Here is a 22246-nt window from a genome sequence, read left to right on the forward strand (position 1 = left end):
GTTGAATGTGACTCTGAAAACATAGGTAACAAAAGAAAAAAGTTGAACTTCATCAAAATTAAAAACTTGTACTTCAAAGGATAACATCAGGAAAGCAAAATGACAACCCAGGAATGGGAGAAAATATTTGTGAGTCCTGTATCTGACAAGGGGACTTGTATCCAGCTACCACCAGTAAAATGCAGCATAATTCAAAGTCAGTTTTGTGGAAAGAGGTCAGAGTCTAGTGTTTGGATTGGAGTATTTCTTGATTTGAGAAGTAGAGCTCTGCTGCAGAGCAATCTCCTCTCTTCTTTCAGAACCAAATTTGTAATCTAGCTTGGATAAGCATTTACTTCAGCTCAAATTATCCATTTCTGAGGTGACAGGTACCAAAACTCCATGGGTCTGGCTGAGAGTTCCTTTGTCTGGGAATAGTTGGCCCTGTGGCATGGTCGGATTTATGAACAGGGTATCTCCTGTTGTAATTCTAGACTGTGCCTGTAACACTGCTTGGATTCCAGCTGTTCCAACAAGATTTTACAGATTTTGCTGCTTCTTTAAATAAGAATTATAAAATGAAGTAGTCCAACATTCTTCTGAATTAATCATAAAAGTTACAGTTATCTTGATTAGTATGTTAGAACCAGTGATCTGAATTGGGTTTTACAACCTGTATACCTCAGAATACTTTGTCCTCTGAGCTGCATCCGGAGCCATGCTCTTAGTTATATTAAATACTCTTCTTTGCTCACCAAAAACCAGAGTCCAGCCAGGAAAATGGAAAAAGGAAAATCTAAAATTGTCCTTTCCATTTCTCCCCCATTAAAGAGAGGCTCTGGAAATGTTTTATGCAAGGAAGCAGTGGTGAAAAATCTCTTTTTTGCTTTTAAGTTTCTGAAGAGAATGAAAACCTGTTTTTGGTGTTTAAATTTTCTGTTAAAGAATTGAATACTTTATTGGGGATAAACTGTGAATAAAAGCGTACTCTGGCTGTTGGGTAATTTCTATACCAGAAAGCAGTTCCTGAACCAAAGAAGAGATGGAAGTCATTAAATATTACTAATTAGAGTAAGTGTACATATTCAAAATTTGAGGTGAAGATGTTATAAATCTCATTGTATATTCATCCAGGCTATTTTAATCAGTTAATGATTATTTTTATTCACATGTTTTAAAACAGATGAACTCCGACAAGAAATGCTGGATGATGTACAAAAGAAATTGATGAACTTAGTAAACAGTACAGAAGGAAAAGTGGACAAGTATGCTCTTTTTAACTTTTATGTATTTTATGGAGACTACCTTTACAGGAAAAACAGCGGCTACATGTAGATGTTTATATGCGATTAAGTTTTTAAAAGCCTTTTCTTGTATGGTGATGAGATGTAGGTCGTTTTCATGAGGAGTCTGTAGAATAACTTCTCTCGATTTTTTAAATGGATTTTTCCCAGCTCAAATTCTTTTTCTTAAAACCATACGGAAGAATTAAAACATCACCATGCTAGGAAGTACCTGAAATAAAAACTTTTATTCTTAGCAGTCTTTCTAGCTCCCTCTTGCTGTCCTTCAATAACGTACCTTGCTTCAGTGTATTAGGTCTGGAACCTAGGTGTATATGTAACATATCATTAATATTTTAAAGATTTAGATATTACTAGCAAATTTGTAATAAATGTGAGTGGGGAACTGTGAGCATACTTGTAGTGAAGGACGAGTGCTCTCCTCACCATTCGAGGCGAGGAGGGAGACATCGGGAGTGTCTTAAGGCAGAAGCCAGACAGACACTGAGTGTCACTGAGCACTGTCTCAGGTGGTCGATTCGATGGGAGAAAATGAGTGGGCGATAACTGATGTTGTAAAAGGTACGCATTTTTAGATTGTTTGAAATGTCTTTGTTTAAAGTTGTCAAGAGGTTTTCTTTTTAAGTATTCCAAAATATTTTGTTGTTTAGTGTTTTTTGGTAACTTTTTAAAGTATAATTAAATACCTATATATTTAATGTTTATTGTGGTTTACACTAAATACGGGGGTAACTGGGATAACCGTTGAGTTATCCTGAGCTGTTCTTTATTTTCACAGAGTCCTAATGAGAAACCTCTTCATCGGACATTTCCACACGCCCAAACATCAGCGCCACGAGGTGCTACGGTTAATGGGAAGCATCCTGGGTATCAAGAGGGAGGAAATGGAGCAGGTAACTAAACGATGGAAATCCATCCTGAATGTGTTTATAACTCAACTATGGCATCCCATAAAATTGTCTCCTTTTACTCTATATTATACAGCTTTTCCATTTTCTTAGTAAAGTGGAAATGGACCAGTTCATACTGGTGAGGAATATGGATATAGTGACTGTGGATATGGATATACGGATATATATCTTCATATAGTGAAGAGGTGGATTTGTTCAACTTGTGTAATACTAGCTTTGTCACTTATAAACCACCTCTCCTATCAAAATGCTGACATTTGGAGACATGACAGTCTTCAACTCTGATTTAGTGCTTGGGATGACATTTTATTGTATTTATAGCCTCTCTCAGTAGGAGACATTTACTAGGAATTGGGCTTGAAAAGCATAGTGTGCTACCACTGAAATCAAGTAAAAGTAGTTCTTATTTTTTTTCTTTGCTTGTATTGATAATATTTTCCTGTTTTAAAATAATCTTTCAGTTGCTTCACGAAGGTCAAGGTGGTGTTACCAGGTGGATGACTGGGTGGCTTGGAGGAGGATCAAAAAGTGTCCCCAACACGCCTCTGAGACCAAATCAACAATCTGTGCTTAATAGCGTAAGAGACAGTTTTATTCTTGCCCCAAATAGGAGTGGTAAAATGATTGTGCGTCACATGCATTTGCAAAAATCAGATTTCTTTTTTAGATTTTTTTTTTATTATACAGCCCTTTTATTTTGGGGTTGTGGAAACTGAGATCCAGAGAGGTGATTGTCTTAAGGATAATAAGCCCGTTTATTAATTAATTACAGTGCAATATATTTATTTATTTATTAACATTATTTATTTATTTGATAGAGAAATCACAAGTAGGCAGAGAGGCAGGCAGAGAGCGGGGGGGGGGAGCAGGCTCCCCGCTGAGCAGAGAGCCCGATGTGGGTCTCGATCCCAGGACCCCGAGATCATGACTTGAGCTGAAGGCAGAGGCTCAACCCTCTGAGGCACTCAGGTGTCCCTGTTTATTTATTTTTAAGGATTTTACTTAGATATTGACAGAGAATACAAGCAAGGGGAGCAGCAGAGAGAGGGAGGAGCAGGCCCCCCACTGAGCAGGGAGCCCAGGACAGGGCGTGATCCCAGGACCCTGGGATCATGACCTGAGCCAAAAGCAGATGCTTAACTGACTGAGCTTCCCAGGTGCCCCAATAAGCCAGTTTAAATATTTTATTGCATTTATGTTTTATTCTAGCTTTTTATTTATACAGTACTTTTGTTTTTCACAGTATTAGGTACTTTTATATTTGATCATGCTGCTATAGGCACAGAGTCATTTATCTTACTACTAAATTATTATGAGATTCTTAACGAAGGAGGTTTTCTTTATGCATGTGTGTGTCTGGTCATTGAGCACTTACTGAGCACCTGCTGTATACCAGACTGTTCTCAACTTTGGGGATGCAGCAGCAAACCAGAAGACAAAGTGCCTGCCCTCAACAAACTTAGATCCTGGCAGGAGGAGGCAGTTAATAAACATGAACACACAGTGCCTGGTAGTCTGAATGAATAGTAATACATTGAGTAAGCTTGGGGGCACCTGGGTGGCTCAGTCGGAAGGACATGTGACTCTTGATCTCGGGGTTGTGAGTTCAAGCTCCATGTTGGGCATAGAAATTACTTAAAAACTAAAAAACTTAAAATAAATTGAGTAGCTCTGTGAATTAGAATATGGAGTTTGCTTCTTTATTTTACTTTGTTTTCTGTTTTTGTTTTAAAGATTTTATTATTTATTTGACACAGAGAGATATAGCGAGAGAGGGAACACAAGCAGGGGGAATGTGAGAGGGAGAAGCAGGCCTCCCGCGGAGCATGGAGCCTGATGTGAGGCTCGATCCCAGGACCCTGGGACCATGACCCGAGCTGAAGGCAGATGCTCAATAATTGAGCCAGCCAGGCTCCCCTACTTTGTTTTTTAATAAAGAAGAAACTGAGGCTAGGTAACATACCCAGGGCTGTTTGAAGATTAAAAATATACCTTATTTTAAATCAGATGGCATGAAACTTACTTTAAAGGAAAGTTCTAGGGGTGTCTGACTGGCTTAGTTGGTGGAACAGGGGTTGTGGGTTTGTGCCCCATGTTGGGTGTAGAGATTTCTTAAAAATAAAATCTTTTATACTACATTATTTTAATCTGATAATTGGTGAGTTTTTGCTGTATTCATTGACCAAGTATTACTGTTTAATACTTGTTTTTTATATTGTGTTTCATGTCCACGTAAACAGTTACTAAAATGATTTAAGATTTGGATGTCCTAAGTGCCATTGATGGCAAGAAATCTCAGTTTCCTTGGGTAGCTAATTATGACTAAGTTCTGTAAGAAATGTTGTCATCAAACAATACTGATTATATTGCTGAAGGTTTTAGTGGATAAACTTAACTAAAGCACTAGTAGTTTCCATGGTTCATAAAGCTTAATTATAAAGAAATGATTCAGAAGGCATGATTAGTTTTTTTATATTTAGAGTTGCTACATTTTCTTGGTTGTAGTGAGTATAATTTAATATCTGCCTAAAATAACCCAAATATTTCTTTAGTCTTTTTCAGAACTTTTTGTTAAATTTCTGGAAACAGAATCTCATCCATCTGTTCCACCACCAAAGCTTTCTGTCCATGATATGAAACCTCTGGATTCACCAGGAAGGAGAACAGCAGTTACAAATGTACCAGAAAGCTTTAAAGGTAAGACCAGATACTTACTTTTTCTATAATTTAAAAAAGTTGAATGTTTAATTTATGATTGTTTTGCAGTGATCTTAACTAAATTTTTAGTGTTTTTGAAAATGTGCAGTGACTTCTTCCAAAATTCCAATAAAGCATTAGATTTTGGCTTCATATATTCTGTAGCAATCTGATATTTAATTAGCTTAGATTAACCTAGACAATATGAAATATTTTTCCTTTGTATATTAGAATAATTCTTCTCTCTACATAAGCCACTTGGAATTATTCTTGGAAGTGCTGGTGAACCAGTATACCTTTGCTTGGTCACCTGTTTTTCTCTCATACTAATTAATGGTGCTTATTGCTAAATTAGAGTTGGAAGTATAGTTTATGTTCAGATTGTGTCAGTTTCTGTTATAAATTTTTTTTAAGATTTTATTTATTTGATAAAGATCACAAAAAGGCAGAGAGGCAGGCAGAGAGGGAGGGAGACAGGCTCCCTGCTGAGCAGAGAGCCCGATGTGGGGCTCGATCCTAGGACCCTGGGATCCTGACCTGAGCCGAAGGCAGAGGCTTTAACCCACTGAGCCACCCAGGCGCCCCTCTCTGTTAAAAGTATTGCTGTGATGAACATCCTTGATAAATTTTTGCACACATCATTAATGTTTCCCTTAAGATAGATTTCTGAAAGTATAATACCTACATGTAGACATTTCTTAAGAATTAAAATATAACGGCAAATTACCCTCAAAAAAAAAAAGTGTAGTTTATAGTTAGAGAAAGGTTTTTTTCCCTGTGAACATCTAAGTGTTACATTCAATAACCAAACCTTGGTATGTTAGTAATAATTACAAGAGCAGTTTAGTAAACTGGCTTAGACATCCAAGAATATATTGATGCATTCTTACACCTTATACTTGCCTGGAAGCAAATGGTTTCGTTGTTCTGGGATCTGTATGTATGGTTTTCTATCTCACTAGGTTATAAGGGCCTTACAAGGGAATTACGTCCCCTATATTATAGACATGCAGTGACTTTTCTTGAGTTGAAAAGGAAGTATAATCCATTAAACAATAAACATTATTAGAAAGTCTCTCTTTTATTTGAAATCTTTGTATTTTAATACAGACTAAAATCTTTACTAGTTGGACTATAAAGGTGTGTTATATACTCTTACGCTTATCTCATATCAGATACTTAAATTTGGATAAAATATTAAAGAATTTATATTTCAGAATTTTAAAAAACTCTCTTAAAGTCTAATTTAGCTGAATATTTCTATTTTCCTGAACGTTTATATAAAGAAAAATGGCAAAATTTGTTTTGATAAAAGATTTGGCTCCTAAATTCAATAAAAGCTCTTCACTTTCTCTAACAGCTATAGACTATATACTAAAAACACTTTATTCTTGGGGTGCCTGGGTGGCTCAGTTGGTGAAGGGTTTACATTCTGCTCAGGTCATGATCTCAGGGTCCTGGGATTGAGCCCCACATCAGGTTCCTTGCTTAGCGGGGAACCTGCTTCTCCCTCTCCCTCTGGCACTCCTCCTGCTTATACTCTCTCTCTGTGTCAGATAAATAAATAAAGTCTTTAATAACAAACAAACAAAACCACATTTTTTTCTTGCTACACCAGGTCATAGCATCTTCAGGTGAATTCCAAAACTCATTATGGTAACGTCTCCTACTCCCTGTCCTCCCTCCCCCTCCATACCTTCCGCTTCTTCCCTCTCTTCGTTCCTTTTCTCTTCCTCTTATCAAGACATGTGCCCACCGTGGTTTGGAATGATCAGAGACAAAAGCCAGTGATGTTCGGAGCAGCTGGTACAGGATTTACATTAAAAAACAACAGCAGCACCAAATGAACTTAGTCTTTAAACCTGGACTTGGAAGCGTGTGGCAAGGGTCAGAGCTTACTGAGGAGTACTGGAAGCTTTTCCAGAGTTTGGAAAGTTACCATTTAGAGGGAAGGAAAGCTTGGGAACCCCGAGTGCTCAACGTTAAGTTGATTAGATGAATTTGTCTCAGTGCTTTCTTTGTTTTAGAAGCTTTTTTTTTTCTTTTTTAAATTTTTGGTGGTACTTGTGTCTTAGGGAGTTAGTCGTCTTGGGTAATAAAGCAGAATTCTAACCACCAGGACATTAGAGCATTAACAAATACCTATTCCAATAAAAAAATGAGTTTCAGCATAACTTGATAGAGAAATAATCTAACAGAGAATTGTTTCAAACTTCTAAAAAAGGATCAGTTTTTTCTTTGGTTAAATAAATATTAAACTTGATTTTTATCACTGTGGATTGGTGCCAGTGTTTTTCATGGCCCTCATAATTATTGGGGGAAAAGGAGTTTTCAAGTCCTTCAGTCTTTCAGGTGAGTAGTTAGAAAATTGACATTGTAACGTAGAAAACAGCACCTGAAAAGCCGTCATTAAAATAAGTGAAGTTCAATCAGTTATATAACTGGTATTTGAGTATCAAATAATATTAATGTGTTTAATAAAGCGTTAGTGTGCATACAGCTCTTCGTCCCTCCCGTTCTTTCTCCATTCCTCTCGCTTCCTGTCTTGTCTTTTTTAACCCTTTTTATGTTACAGACCCTGCTTAGGGGGTCCAGACCCAGCAGCATAGGAATTAAATTTATTTGGGGGCCAAATCTAGGAACCTAAAACACATGTATAGTGTTAATTGATAATGTATAGGAGACTGAATAACTTGCATTTTATCGTCTAGATACCACAGAATCCAGATCTGGTAGAAGAACAGACGTGAATCCGTTCTTGGCTCCCCGCTCTGCGGCTGTGCCTCTCATTAACCCAGCTGGACTTGGACCCGGTGGGCCCGGGCATCTTCTTTTGAAACCCATCTCAGATGTGTTGCCCACATTTACACCTTTGCCAGTGTCACCTGACAACAGCGCCGGAGTTGTGTTGAAAGACCTTTTAAAGCAATAGGTGATTCCCAAGCCAGAGATAACATACAAAGCACTTTAAAGAAACCGCAAACACTATATGTATGTACTCTCTCACGAAGTGGCCTTTCAGAAAAAGTCATGTATTTGTTTGCAGTTGTATATTCTCTAAACTTAATAAAAATATTCTTCTTGCGTTTAGAAATTGCAGGTGTCACAGGAGGAAGTGTTTGCTATATTACATGCTTTTTTCCTTCTCTGATTTGACCTAATTTAAGCTAGAAACATTTGATCTTTCATCTTAATTTATAAAAAATAAGAAAAATATAAAGATAAAAATTTGTAGTAGCTATATATCAGCTCTTTATCTCTGATTTTCAAGCTCATTTAAGCTAGAGTCATGTGGCTATCTTTTAAAGATAATCAAGAAATTTACAAAAAGGAGAAAATAATAGTAGTGGCTTATCTGTATAGTGCAAACAATTGATCTGAAGTATATATGGGTCATTTTTTTTTCCCCCCTTAAGCCCTCCTGAGAGGACTTGGTGTAGACAGGCCAACAGCAGGGTTGTCCCAGGGAGATCACAGGTGTCCTGAGGTGGAATGTGCGTGTGTTTGGTTCTTTGCGGTTATATCACATGCGTGGATTGATGTGATCAGTGCTGCGGTGCCCATGCAGATACCCAGCAGTTTCATCAAGCCTTGGAGCTGCCCTGCTCCTCCTTCCTGCCCGTACCTGCCTGACTCCGGCAAACACTGACTGCTCTCCAGCTCCGCAATTGGGTCATCTCAAGAGTGCTGCGTAAATGCACTCAGGCAGCATGTAACCTTTGTGAGGGGCTTTTTTCGCTCAATGTAATTCCCTGGAGACCCATCCTCATTGTTACGTGTATAGTCATTTGTTCTTTTCAACGTTGAGTACATCCGGTGGGGATGTGATTTAGTTTAAAGGGCCAAGGTATCTTTTTAAAGGTATCATCTCAAAACCGTTTGCTCACACACGTGCGCACAGCTTTTAAACGTGTTAAGTCAAAAACAGCTGTGCTCTCGTACCTACAGTTAGCAATATCACTGAACCGGAGACTCCCTGCCTCTGTCTGGGGTGGGGTGGAAGAGGTTTGTCGATCCAGGAGTCCCCCATTCTCATCCTCGTGGTCACTGAGGGTAATGACGTCAACCCCACCAGCACTGGGTGTTCGCAACCTAAGAGAAGGGAGTAGTACTTTAATTTTTCACAAACCCATCCTAAAAAATCTTTACCTGGAACTTCATTTTATCAGGATGTTCGTGTTTTTATTAGTCGTTGAGAGTTGTACATTTATGCGAATTTTGTAAATTTCAGTATGCCTTGAAAACAGAAACATCTGTATAACAAGGAAAGGTGAAAATAATACTAATCCAAATATGTAAATAGGCCTGGTCCCGACCAGGACTCAATTTGTTTATTTGTAAATTTTGTTGTAACTGTCTACTGTATTTAGATTGGGGGATTAGAAGTCTTCATGTATGGATAGGTAAAGCTCGTTTTTTCTGAAATGTTCAGTAACCAAGATGTCGCTGCCTCAGCATCACCTGTCTCCCGAGCTAATGTATTTATATATATCGCTGTTCTTTGTTCAGTCCACTTTAAAGGAAATTGTTGTACAGGTTCTATATTAGAACTGTCAAACTGCCTCATTGTCTGTTTTGCCCATTATTATTTCTCTATGAAATTATTACCCTTAAGTTTTATATGATCCTTCCAAAGACGCTTTCACTGGCCATCCTAAATTATGCGCTGCTTGCCATTAAAGTTTCATTTCAGTGTGGAGCATCTAAAATAAAAGTTTCTAAGTTGGGAAAAAAAAAAAAGACACATGATCATTTTGAAGAGAACATGCAAAAAAAGTTTCATTTTAATTTGAAGAAATTTAAAAGTTTCTTTTAATTTGAAAAGGAGATGTATGCTACATACTTAAGTGTAGCATATCATCGTATTTTAAAGGCCATTGAGGACATTTTGAGCATCTCCTTCCTGCCCTCCCCCACCATAGTTTCATGTAAGTTTGAAAGCTGTTATGGGTGGATTGCATATCTAAATATCACAGCCTGTCCTTTCATGGCTGCTATTTAAATAAGTATGTGACCTTGTCCTCAAGCTGTGGTACCTAATGTTTCAGTTGTATCATAGCTGAAACTATAGCTCACTGGTATGCACACCAAGTGTTTGTTGATCTAAACCAGGCATAACTCATCTACTTTTCTGAAACCAAGTTGTGTCAGAGATGAGACATCTGCTCAAGGAATCTTCAGTAACCATGCAGTGATGAAGCATATAATTGTTATGTTAGCAATAGGACCTGGCAAACGGTATTTTTACTGCAATATTTTAACTACAGTACTTTTACTGTTTACTTCTCTCTAAACTTTGTGGTTGAATTTTGCTTTAGCTGCCAGTTTTTCACAACATTCCTAATGGTTTTCAACTGCTATAATATAGTAGAAAAGCCATCCAGTCATTGAATTTGATTTTAATATAATCCTGTATCATGGTTGGTTGAGTTTTAGTCCCTGGCATTATCAATTTTTCAAAGAAAACAAAAAAAGGAAACAAAACCAAAATAAGAAAAACGTGGGGGAAAAGGAATGACTTTCTGAAAACCAGCCAATTAAAATATTAACTATCCTCTGCAAATAAAGCCTCTCATTTATTTTAACCTTTGAATGGTTAATTGCAAAGGGCAAAAAGACTCAAAATACTTACCCCATCAGTAGATGGAAAACAAACTTCATCTTCAAGGTTAGGGGAGTGATAAGATTTAGTGGGGGAGTGCCAGTATGTGTCAGACTTAAAGCATTTGAATCTGATTTTTCAAGCCAATAAAGTTTTTCATATATCAGTATTTAAAATGTCTTCCATCCACAAAAATTGAATATTGTAAATATCAAGTATAACTGATAATTTATTTTATATATTCCTATGGAAAAAGTAATGGTATTTTAATGTTCTGACATTTGTGATTATTTGCCAGTCTTTACTTTTTAACTTATTAAGGTTTCTCTAATTAAACTTGATAAGTTGTCCTTTGGTTTTTAGGGAAATACCTAAATGTGGGGAATTTACAACCCAACCTTAATACTGGGCTGTGTTTTATAGAGCTAAAGTCAATGCATTTCTGAATTTCTCAGGAGCACTGCAAGGTTAAAAAAAAAAAAATACTCCAAATAAAAATGATATATGTAAGTTGGCAATGTCTTTATCCACAATAAAAAATTTTTTTAGCAAACAGCTGCTGACTTTTTCTTTAGAAGGGGGAGAAATGACTTACACATGTTGTTTGTAGCAGCAGTTGATGGACTATGGAAACTAATTTCTTCAGGCGCTCACCGGATGTTGCCTTAGGATGCTGTGTGAGCCTTGGAAATGTTAAGTATGAATAATTTAATAGATACCGAAGATTTTGCATGAAAAGAGGATCTGAGAGATTTTATGCAGCCTTTTAATTTTCTTTTGGAGGTAGTATGCATCATTGGGCTCTTGGTTTTTCAGCAAGATAATCTCAGTTATGTCTTCATCTTTTCTGAGATGTGGAACTTGAGTATTTTTAACAGCGCATGTGATGGTAGTATTGGAAGGAGTATGGTTTTTAAAGCTGGGAGTTGGAGTACTGATTTTGACTGATCCTTTCTCTGTGACTTTTAACAAAAATGTCGATGGGACTGATTTTCATCATTGAACACCCACATAGTAAATGGTCAGATGACACATTTATTCACAATATTAAAAGAGTAAATGTACCACTTGTGGGAATGCTTTACTTATAAAGCCGATAGTTCTACACAGATTTTAGAGGTTGTGATTATTACTGCCAAAAAGTGGGTAAGAATGTCAGGTGAGGGTGTTACTGAAGACCAAGGGTTGTTTCAGGAAGGAAGGAAGAGGTCAAAAGTGCGAAGTGCTTGTTGCCCTGCAAGGTAGGTTTTAAGAAGAATCCATTGGATTTAGGGGCCAGTAAGTTGTTGCTTTGAGCTTGAGCCACGTTCATGGAATGGCGGAAGCAGAAGCCATAATTGTCAAGTGGGTTGGGTCGGTGATGAGCAAGTAAAGATGTGTTTGTAGGCGACTCTTTGAGAAGTCAGACTACGAGGGAGAAAGGGAACATGAGTAGATGAGTGGGGTGGAGGGAAAGTCATGTTAGACTGGGAGGCTGAAGCCTGTGTGAGTGCTCCTGGGAGGACACAGCTTAGCCCAGACCAACAGGCTGAAGACCATGGAGAGACTTCTTGGGAAGGGGGAACTGATAGAAGTGGAACGCGGAGGGTTGGCCTGAGAGAGGGAGGCTGCCTCTCTTGGGACAGGAGTGAGGAAAGAGAAGGCAGATGGCAGGTGGAGTGGGGTGGAGGGAAGTTGTGGGAACTTAATTCGATGACACTGAACCTGAACCTTGTTTTCCTGTCCTTAGGACTTAGGTCATGTGAATATAGGATATAGCGGAATGGTTTACAGCATGCCTTTGCCATAATAAATCCAGTGAATTAATCACCCATTATAATTACAACAGTATTTGTCTTGGAGATAAAAATGCAAGAATGTAAATAAAGAAAAACTTAAGGCAAATATTTGACCCCTTAACTGGTTTTCTGCCTTGGTTCTTCCTGTGCATTGGTCTTTCAGGCCACTTGGGGTTAAGAAATGAATGATTTGCTCTATCTTGATACCATAACTGAGATCATTTTCATCTGTGACTGTTTTCACAAGAGTCCTCTTGTGTTCAGCTCCAGCATCCTTTGACCCTCAGAAATTAAATCTCGATTAAAAACACAATTAACTTAATGTAAGAGTTTGGTGGGGTTGTTTCCTAGTTATCTTTGGTCTGTTAGAAATATAAGCAACATGATTTTTTTCTAAAACATGTGGCATTTGGGGATGCCCGGCCACCTCAGTCTGGGGAACGTTTGATTCTTGATCTCTGGGTCATGCGTTTGAGCTCTTCTCTGGGTGGAGATATGACTTTAAAAATAAAATGCTTAAAAAAATAATGCTGAAGGGCCTTGTGTTGTGAGACACTTCCCTCTAGCAATGGGGAATCAGCCTCAAGCCCTTCTTGACCCCGGGCAAATGCAAACACTTACCAAAGGACAGTCTATCCCAGACTGAAGGGAAACATGCTTTCCTTTCAAGAAAAGACTTGGAAAAGTCATAAATATTTGCTTCAGGTTTTCTGCGCAGCTCCTTCCATCGAGGTGTGTCTAAGGAACCCATGCTGTCATCTGTGAGTTAACACATTAATCCCTTTAAAAAAGGGGATTTGCAGGCACTCCCCGTGAATAAAGAGGGTGATGGAGATGGAGTTACAAGTTCTAGACTAATGAGGTAATTTTTTATTTTTGGAAAACTTACTTGGAATGTGTAGTCTTTTGAAATTTTTGGAATCCCCTCAAAGTCCTCTCCCTCAAGCATTTACCACCCCACGTGTAGCTGTATTACTAGACGCAGCCGAGATGCACGTGTTCAACCGGGGCCCCTCTCCCTAGGCTTGCCCTTGCCAACTTTAGCTTCTGTGCTGAAAAATATTGATGATGGTAAAAATCAATTATCCACAGAACTGCTACTTGAGAAATGAACATTTCTGTTTTTAGAAGACTTGTCACTTCTATTCCCCTGCTCACCACCTCCCCCCTGCCCCAGGACATTAGTTTTCCTTGGTGAAAAATAATTTTCTGCTGTCATCATTTAATGTATACGTGTGTGTGTGTGTGTGAGAGAGAGAAATATTTCAAACACATAAGAAGAGACAAGGATATTTAGAAACATCTGGTATAGCAGTGGGACAAGGTCAGCCCATTCCCTGGAAAGAAAAAAAAAGTAGGAAACCAAAATGGTCAAAAAACAACCATTTGAGGTCCTGGTAATTGACCAGAGGCAGGCAAGAAACTGAAAATTGTTGATTTTTGAAAAACATCTAGAGCTTCAGATAAGAACCACTGGAGTCTGTAGGCCTTCCTGCCTGGGGCTCCCCCAAACCTCCCAGTTTTCCTAGCACCAAGCTCATCAGGAAAGCTGCGAAAGCTAATTATGCAAACCAGGAGCTTTGTTGCCCAAGGGGGCGGCCTGCTGGTAGGGGTGTGGACTCTGCACAGACTTTGACTTTGTTGGTTGAAAGTGCTGAACTTGGAAGCAAACGTGGAGAAAAGTCAGCTCTGTTTGTCTTGAGATCGCAGTTCCGGATAGGGCGAGGGGCCGCCCTGTGGGAAGGCAGCGGGGAGACTAGAACCGAGAAAGCCATGGAAGGACTGGCCTCAGAGCATTTCCCAATCTGCGCCCGGCCACGTAGGTCATGCAGGAGCAACCTGTGGGACGCCAGAGCACAAGATTAAAAAATAAATAAACAAACAAACAAATAAATAAATAAATATGAAAACAGCAGAGACACCAGCAGCTGCATTCTCCCATGGGGGAGACCAGTTTCCTCAGTTCAAATAAAATTAGGTTTTTAAAAAAAAAAAAATCAGAACAATACATCGGAATACCATAGTTGCTCCAGTATAATCCAGGTTGTCCAGATTTCAAGAAGAAAATTGTGAGACAAAGAAGAAAGTATAACCCAGTTTCAGGGAAAAAGGCATCAGAAGAAACTGTGTGGGCCCGATTGTTGGATTAGTCCACAAAATCTTCCAAGACAGGATGGCAAGGACAGAACTTAAAGTATGTTCAAAGTGCACAGATTTTATTTGTTTACTTATTTGACAGAGGGCACAAGCAGGGGGAGCAGCAGGTGGAAGGAGAGGGAGAAACAGGCTCCCCGCTCTGCCAGGAAGCCAATATGGGGCTTGATCCTAGGACCCCAGGATCATGACCTGAGCCAGAGGCAGATGCTTAACCCACTGAGCCTCCCAGGCGCCCCTTCTTCCTTGTTCTTTATTTTGAAAGCTTTTTCACAGTTGCACATCTTGAAACTGCTTAACAAGTAAGGAGTCAATTTTGTTGCTTTTTGGAGGACAACAGAGATAAAATAATGCATGATAATTCCCTTCTTGAATTCTCCAAGGTGCACTGTTAAAATTTGCCATTCCAGGGGTGCCTGGGTGGCTCAGTGAGTCAAGCGTCCGTCTGCCTTCAGTTTAAGTCATGACCTCAAGGTCCTGGGATCAAGCCCTGCATCGGGCTCCCTGATCACTCGGGAACCCACTTCTCCCCCTTCTGCTGCCCCTGCTCACACTGTCTCCCCCTCCCTCTCTCTCAAATAAGCTTAAGAAAAATTTGTCATCCCATCTGGATGTATAGGAAGACTTGCAAATTCTGTCCTATGTTTGCTGTTAAAAGTCCTTTCTTTTGTGCAATATGATGACATATATAATAGTGTAAATTTTTAATTTTACTTCGGCAAAATTCAAAGTTGACAGATTATATCATTCCCTCTAATTTTTGAGGGTGTTGATTTTATTGGTCTGATTAATTGAGGAATTTGGGAACTGCTAATCTTACGTGGATTGTGAATAGGAAATGAGATAATTGGAAAATCATGCCATCATAAAGTCATATTAAGTTTGCCCTAACCTCAATCCATATAAAGTGTCTAAAACAGACACAAAAACGAAATAGAGATGGCAAATAGACAAGTGCCATTAGCTGTTTTTTTGGGGGTGCAGCTCTGGGGCCCCATGACAAAGGGTGTGGCTTGCCTGAAGTCTTTTATAGCAGAGATCCCATATTTTACATGTGGTTATATGTTAAAACCACAGCCAGTTAAAATAATCCATAAGAAAAGCCCAGGTGTTTTCACAATTTGCTGAATTTCCTGAGAATTCCAAGCATGTGCAGAAAATTCTAATGTCTTTGAACAAGTTGGTTAAAGTACAGTTAGAGACCCATCGTCATCAGGGAAGAAACCCTGAAAATCTGGGTTTCAATTTTTGTTATGCCCCTAATCCTCTGATCCTGGGTAAATGAGGTGCTCTGGGCTTTTGTTTTCACATTTGTAAAATTAAGGGGTTACAATAAACGATTTAAGAGTTTTAGGACTCGGTCCCCTCCTCCAGGCAATGTCCTTTTTAATATCCTCAAGACTGGTGGGGGAACTCTTTGTGCCCTCCCGTGGTCAATGCAAACTTAATGGCCCTATTGAGAGAGAGAGTTGGGGAAGAAGTTCCAAACCTTTATTGAAGGCCTCCTGTGTGTTGGCACCTTCCAGATACTTTATGAACAGAATTCTATCTTTATTGCAGCATCATGTGGTTATTTTTGCCCCCATTTTATAGCTGAAAACCTGAAGCTCAACAAGGTTAAAGATGTACTTAGGGTCCTATATTTTTCAGGGTTCTCCAGAGAAACAGAACCAAGATTTTTCTTTCTTTCTTTCTTTCTTTAAAGAATTTATCTATTTATCAGAGAGAGAGAGAGAGCGAGAGCGCAAGCACGGGGAGCAGCGGGCAGAGGGAGAAGCTGACTCTCCAGTGAGCAAGGAGTCGGATGTGGAACTCAATCCCAGGACCCTGGGACCATGACCCGAGCTGCAGGCAGACCGTTAACCCACTGAGCAACTCAGGCGTCCCAGAACCAATATTTCTAAAGTTCACTGTATGCTCAGCATAAGCATGACGCCGAGGGCAGCAACCGTGAAGGATGGGATTAAGACATCCAAATACATAAAAATGTAAAAGGTACATGTTTCAAAAATTTTGTGAGATGAAAAGGCAAAAGACAAACTGAGGAAACTGTAACATGAATGACAATGGAGAACTATCTTTACTATAGAAATAGAAACAAGTCAAGGGAAGTAGAGACACAACTGAGGCTCCTTAGGGTTTCCAGCTGAGGCAGCTGCTTATCCTCGGATGTCCATTCTCTGCGGTCACAGCAAGAGAACTCCAGAGTCTTAGGTAAGTCGGTTCATGATCTCTCAGGACACAGGCTATATCTCCCAGTGTCCCTTGCAGCTGGGTCTACTATCAGCTTCTATACTACTTCCTGAAACGTGAGTTTGGTGGTGGTGGTGGTGCGCCATTTTGGACCAAGTCGAAGGAAGTCAACACTCTAGAGATTGCCAAGCAGCAAGAGAGATGGAGCCTGAATCTTTGATACCTTAAAGGGATACAGCTGCCAGAGTAGCCCTAGACCACCATCCTACAGAGTGTGATGTGAGAACACGTTGCGGTATCTCTATTAAAAAAAAAAATCAACACAAACCACCACCACCAACAACCGCAAACTAAAAACTACCACTAGTCTATAGAGTCCTTTTGACTTATTAGTTCACAGTGAACTCATTTCCTTGATGTGGTGCGTGATAAGTCAAGAGGAGAAATGGATTTGGGGGAAGGAGCCCATAAGAAGTTGAACATGAGTAAGAGAGAAGCTAGGGATGGTGAGAGGACTTTATTCAAGAGTTATCAGCATAACTGACTGTTTATGAGACCTATGTCCCATTAACAGCTCTGGAACCAGTGACTATGCCCACGAGGGTAGTAGGAAAGACTACTGAGTCTGGATCTAACTTTGGGAGACCCTTTCATGAGTGGAGAGAGAGAGAACGGGGGCTGGAGAAAATGCAGTCAGGGTCATAGTGGGAAAACCAGGATAACTTGAAACCCAATAGAGGAGAAGATGGGTCATTAATGGTCAAATTTTTCAAAGGGACAGAGAACAGTTAGGAGCAGAGGAAAAGTCATTGCATTTGGCCCTGGGATCACTGGAAAACTTAGGAAGTACCATTTTGAGTGAATGGTGGGGCATGGCCAGAGGTCTGATAGCCAAGGTGGGAGTAGGTGGTGAGGAGGTGGCTGACACATGGGCTCACTGACGAGCTAGAGAGAGAGGAGGAGGGGGAGAGCAGGATCCACAGAACATCTGGACAATAGAAGTTTCCCCCTTCCCCAGGTTGGGAAGACACAGCCCAGTGCCTTACTTGGGCACTGTCAGTTATTTAAGTTTTCTGACCTTTTGGGGCCAACTTTGGATAATATAAGAAGTGAAAGGCTTTGTTCATGTTACGAAAATAAGAAGAGAAGGTAATAATGGGAGGACCCATGGAGTTCTGGAGCATTTGCGGGGAGCTAGGAACAAACCAGCCATGTAACCAGCAAGTCAGAGAAAGCAAATCTTGATAACTGAAAAGCATGAGGAAACTAGAGCCAAACAGACTTGGTTTGGGCTGGAATTTGTTTGTTTGGTTTTATTGTCTGCAAGGCCCTAATCCCTTTGGGTCTTGTCTTCATCTGCAGAATGGAGGGTTTTCATAGGTGGTTCCTATGGTTTCTATGGTGGTCATAGAAGAGGATTTGTGTGGAGTCTAGCATGATCTAGACATTCAATAACATTGTCTTCCCTGTTTTGCCTTTGCATTCAGAAAGGCACTGTGATGTAATTATTTTTGGACAGTAAAACATTAAACAGATTAACAGTCAAAATGTATCATTAAATGTATAATTTTGTGAATCCCCCCCCATTTGAATATCATCTTAAAAAAAAAAAAACCAACAAGCAAACAAACAGAAAACAGCCCATCTGTGTTCCAACCTATGGCACAGTGAGGACTTGAGCTTTCCTGAGCCAGGAAGGTCCCATTCAGTAGATGATAAACTCTTAGAGGCTCACTACCATGTACATTTTGTGTAGTTGTGTCATAACTTTGATTGTATTTGATTCTGATGATGGCAGGAGGGGCAGATGTTGGGATTCGGGATGTAGCAACTAAAAAAAGGAAAACACTTAGGGAAGTGATGGTCCCTAAGGAGCCAGCAAGATTCCCCTTAGTAGTTCATGCTCAGCAAACTCCATTCCCTTTTTTTAAAACATAATTGCTGGATTGGGAAATGCTATAGATAACATGTGTTTTGATGTGTTTGATGACAAAGCCTCTTACCAAGTCTTCATGGATGGGGACATGTACGCTGAGTGGGAAAAGTTGGTGGTGGCACCCCAAGTTAGACAATCAGCAGTTGCCTCAAAATGTTGAAGACAGTTCTCTTTCTTCAAATCTGGGCCAACTTGGACAGAGCACATCACTCCAGCACGAGTCTTAGTGTTTTATTGATAACTCTGACAAAGTCAAAGAAGTCACGGTCAGCAGACGCCTAGTTGTCGAAGCTGGGGGTGACACTTCATATTTTACTCAGTAAAGTTCATGTTGGAAAAGATCTTGGACAATGGATGACAGTTTAAGAGGAACACATGGAAGACCTCGCTCTCCATGAAGGAGGATCCGCAGTCCAAACACAGGACGAAGGAGAGGGTGTTAGCCTGTACCACGGGTTGTTTCTGCCCATGCCCAATCAGTATGGACCAAGAGGCTGACGCAGCCGCGGAGGAGGAGACTGGGCGGTGGCAGCAGAGTCACGTGACGTGGGAGGAGGCGCCCTTGAAAGAACGAGGGCTGCTGCTCCTGGGGAAGAGGACACTAGCACTGCCAGGAGGGGGAGCTGTTTTCCCGAAAAGGAAGCTGGAAGCCATGTAGAAGGGGGAGTAGGCCAGGGCTGCAGAGGGGAGCAGCACATAGGAAAGGAGATGTGGGCTCAACTCAAGACAGAACTTTCTAACAATGGTGACCCTGGCTGTTTAGTGAAGTGATGATTCCCTTTTGTCCGTGGAAGTGGATAATTCGCTGGTTACTAGAGATATCTTGGAGGAGATTGTATAGGGTGCAGTGACAGTCATGAGGATAACCAACTTTTATTTTATTCTCACAACTCGGAGGGGTAAATATTACGTCTCTTTTGAAGATGAGGAAACCGAGATGTGAAGAGGTTAAGTGACTCCCCCAAGGTCACCCAGTAGGTAGATGGTGAAACCAAGACAAAGACCAAGACTTTCAAGCAACCCTCTCTCCCCTCTTCCAACCTTGGAGTTTTAGAATAGAAACAATGTCTGGTCCAAGATGGGTCCCTGGGCAGTTTTGGTTTCAAGATCCTCAGTTCGCTCAATTTTTAGAAAACAGGTATATTGATTTTTCTCTCCCTCCTTTTCCTTCAAGAAAGTTGATACTCTGAGTGAGGTATCTGGACTAAGTCATTTAAAACTCTCCTTTACTGCCCAAATAGCGCTACGTAAATAGAATATATGTTTATTTTTATTATTTTTCTTTAAAAAGAGACAGAGAGAAGTGGGGGATCGCCAGAGGGAGAGGAGAGAGAGAATATTTTTTTTTTTTAAGATTTTATTTATTTATCAGAGAGAGAGAGGGCGGGAAAGAGCGAGCACAGGCAGACAGAATGGCAGGCAGAGGCAGAGGGAGAAGCAGGCTCCCCGCTGAGCAAGGAGCCCGATGTGGGACTCAATCTGAGGACGCTGGGATCATGACCTGAGCCGAAGGCAGCTGCTTAACCAACCGAGCCACCCAGGCGTCCCAAGAGAGAGAATCTTAAGCAGACTCCATGCCCAGTGTGAAGCCTGATGTAGGGCTCAATCTCATGACTTGAGCCAAAATCAAGAGTTGGACGTCTAACAGACTGAGCCACTCAGGTGCCACTAGTATATGTTTAAATTAAAGTAACCTAATATTTTGAATAGGTAGTATGTGCTAATGGTACAAAATTCAAATTATACCAAAAGGTGAGCCTTGAAAAGAAAATTTTTCTTCCATTCTCTTCCCCAGGCTGCCTATCCAATTTCCTTCCCAGGAGACAAACTACACCAAGACTGTCCCATGTATCCTTCAGGAAGTGTCTTTTCTTTACATACATAAGCAAGAAGTTGTGTATATTTTTTTTTTCTCCAATGGTGGCATGCACTAAACGCTTTTACAACTTGCTTTTACACTTATTAATATATCCTATGGAACTATTAAAAATTACCAATATTCTACCATTTTGACTTTGCTGGAAATCCTTTAATACCAAGCACACAAGGAGATGGCTCAGCCCTTTTTAAAAAAAAAGTTAATAAAATGTTAATATACATGAGACTTCATGAATCCTAAGCAGATACTCGTCTGTGTAACCAGGACCCAAACTACTAATTCGAATGTTATCAGCTTCCAGAAGTGCTCCTCAAAGGCACTACCTCATTCAGAATTGTAGATAAAAGAAGTTGTCTAGTGTGTACTCTAACTCATCTAGCTTTTCTTGTTGGTTGCACAATAGTCCAGTTTGGAAGTCCCCTCCTTTATTTCACCCTATTGGTGCCCGACTGATGGATGTTAAGGCTGTTTATAAACTTCCTCGGTTGGGATAAGTGAACAACCTTGTAAATATAATGTATTTTAAAAAATGTTTGATCATGGGAGATTTTAGCCCATAGAGTAAATAGAATAGTATAGTAGACGCTCAGTTTTGGTAACTATTAGTATCCTGACATTTTCGTTGAACGCATTCCTATTTTTATATTTTTAAAAGATTTTATTTTTATTTAAGTAATCTCTGTACCCAACACGGGACTCAAACTCATGACCCTGAGTTTAAAAGTGGCATGCTCTTCTGACTGAGCCAGGCAGGTGCCCCAAATGCACTTTTAGGGTAGGATTTCATTTACTTACTAAAAAGGTGGTCTTTGAGAAGGCTTAACTATGTAAGTTAATCAATGAATTGATTGTATCAATGAATAGGCTAACTATGTAGACTTTGGTGTCTCAGTTGTATCAACGAATAGCTGTGTGACCATGGGAGAGTTAACTAACCTCTCTTAATCCCACTCCAGTGACATGGAGTCCTAATCCCTGCAGCACACAGTCCTGGTGAGGAGATAGGGCCTTTCCAGCTGTAAGTAGTTCTTTCTGATGGGCCCAAGGGAAGATGCAGGTGGGGAAGAAGGGGCTTGGATTACTGCCAATCCCACGTTGGTCTTTTTCTAGAAGGGTGTCTTTGGGAAGACTTCATCTCAGGAGAAGTTTCCAATGCTTAAAAAACAAAACAAAACAAAAGCAAAAACAAAAACAAAAACCAAAAAAAAAAACAAAAAACAAAAAACACAAAGAAAGGAAGAGAAAGAAATAATTTAACAATCCCCTCCTCCCTGCGCCAATACAATGAATGTGAAACACTGAACCTTATGCTTTATTTTTATTTTTTTTAAAGATTTTATTTATTTATTTGACAGAGAGAGAGATCACAAGTAGGCAGAGAGGCAGGCGGGGGGGGGGGAAGCAGGCTCCCCGCAGAGCAGAGAGCCCAATGCGGGACTCGATCCCAGGACCCCAGATCATGACCCGAGCCGAAGGCAGCGGCTTAACCCACTGAGCCACCCAGGTGCCCCATGCTTTTAGGTTCTTATCCATCATTCTGCTTTCCCCGAGGGTCCTTTTTTGTCTTTTCAAATCATTTCACTTGTTAAAATCCCCTTCGAGCCAAGGAACGCTTTAAAAAAAAATTATAATTTTTTCATCTTTATTGAGATATATAAGACGACATTGCATCCGTGTACGGTGGACGGCGAGTACGGTGCCTGGACACTGTTTAATTCAAGGAGGACCGTGTCCCCCGAGAATCAGGGGACGAGGGCGGGGCGGGCGCGTGGGCTCGGGAAGGTTTGCATTGCACAAGCCTGTGTCTTGCATT

The 22246-nt window shown here is 40.1% G+C and overlaps 1 protein-coding gene across 3 annotated transcripts in view; it reads left to right on the forward strand.

The window, feature by feature from the left end:
• TRIP11 (thyroid hormone receptor interactor 11) overlaps positions 1–11048 on the forward strand; it is a 63835-nt gene extending 52787 nt beyond the window's left edge. For all 3 annotated transcript variants that reach the window (XM_004739044.3, XM_004739046.3, XM_004739045.3), the window contains 5 exons: positions 1163–1244; positions 2062–2176; positions 2656–2772; positions 4747–4891; positions 7603–11048. In XM_004739044.3, the coding sequence (XP_004739101.1) occupies positions 1163–1244; positions 2062–2176; positions 2656–2772; positions 4747–4891; positions 7603–7823 (680 nt within the window). In that variant the 3' untranslated portion in view covers positions 7824–11048. The remainder of the gene's footprint in view (positions 1–1162; positions 1245–2061; positions 2177–2655; positions 2773–4746; positions 4892–7602) is intronic.
• The last annotated feature ends 11198 nt before the right edge of the window (positions 11049–22246 follow it).

This window comes from Mustela putorius, unplaced genomic scaffold (genome assembly GCF_011764305.1).
Source record: "Mustela putorius furo isolate JIRA1106 unplaced genomic scaffold, ASM1176430v1.1 tig00000129_pilon_pilon_pilon, whole genome shotgun sequence".
NCBI classification, from domain to species: domain Eukaryota; kingdom Metazoa; phylum Chordata; class Mammalia; order Carnivora; family Mustelidae; genus Mustela; species Mustela putorius.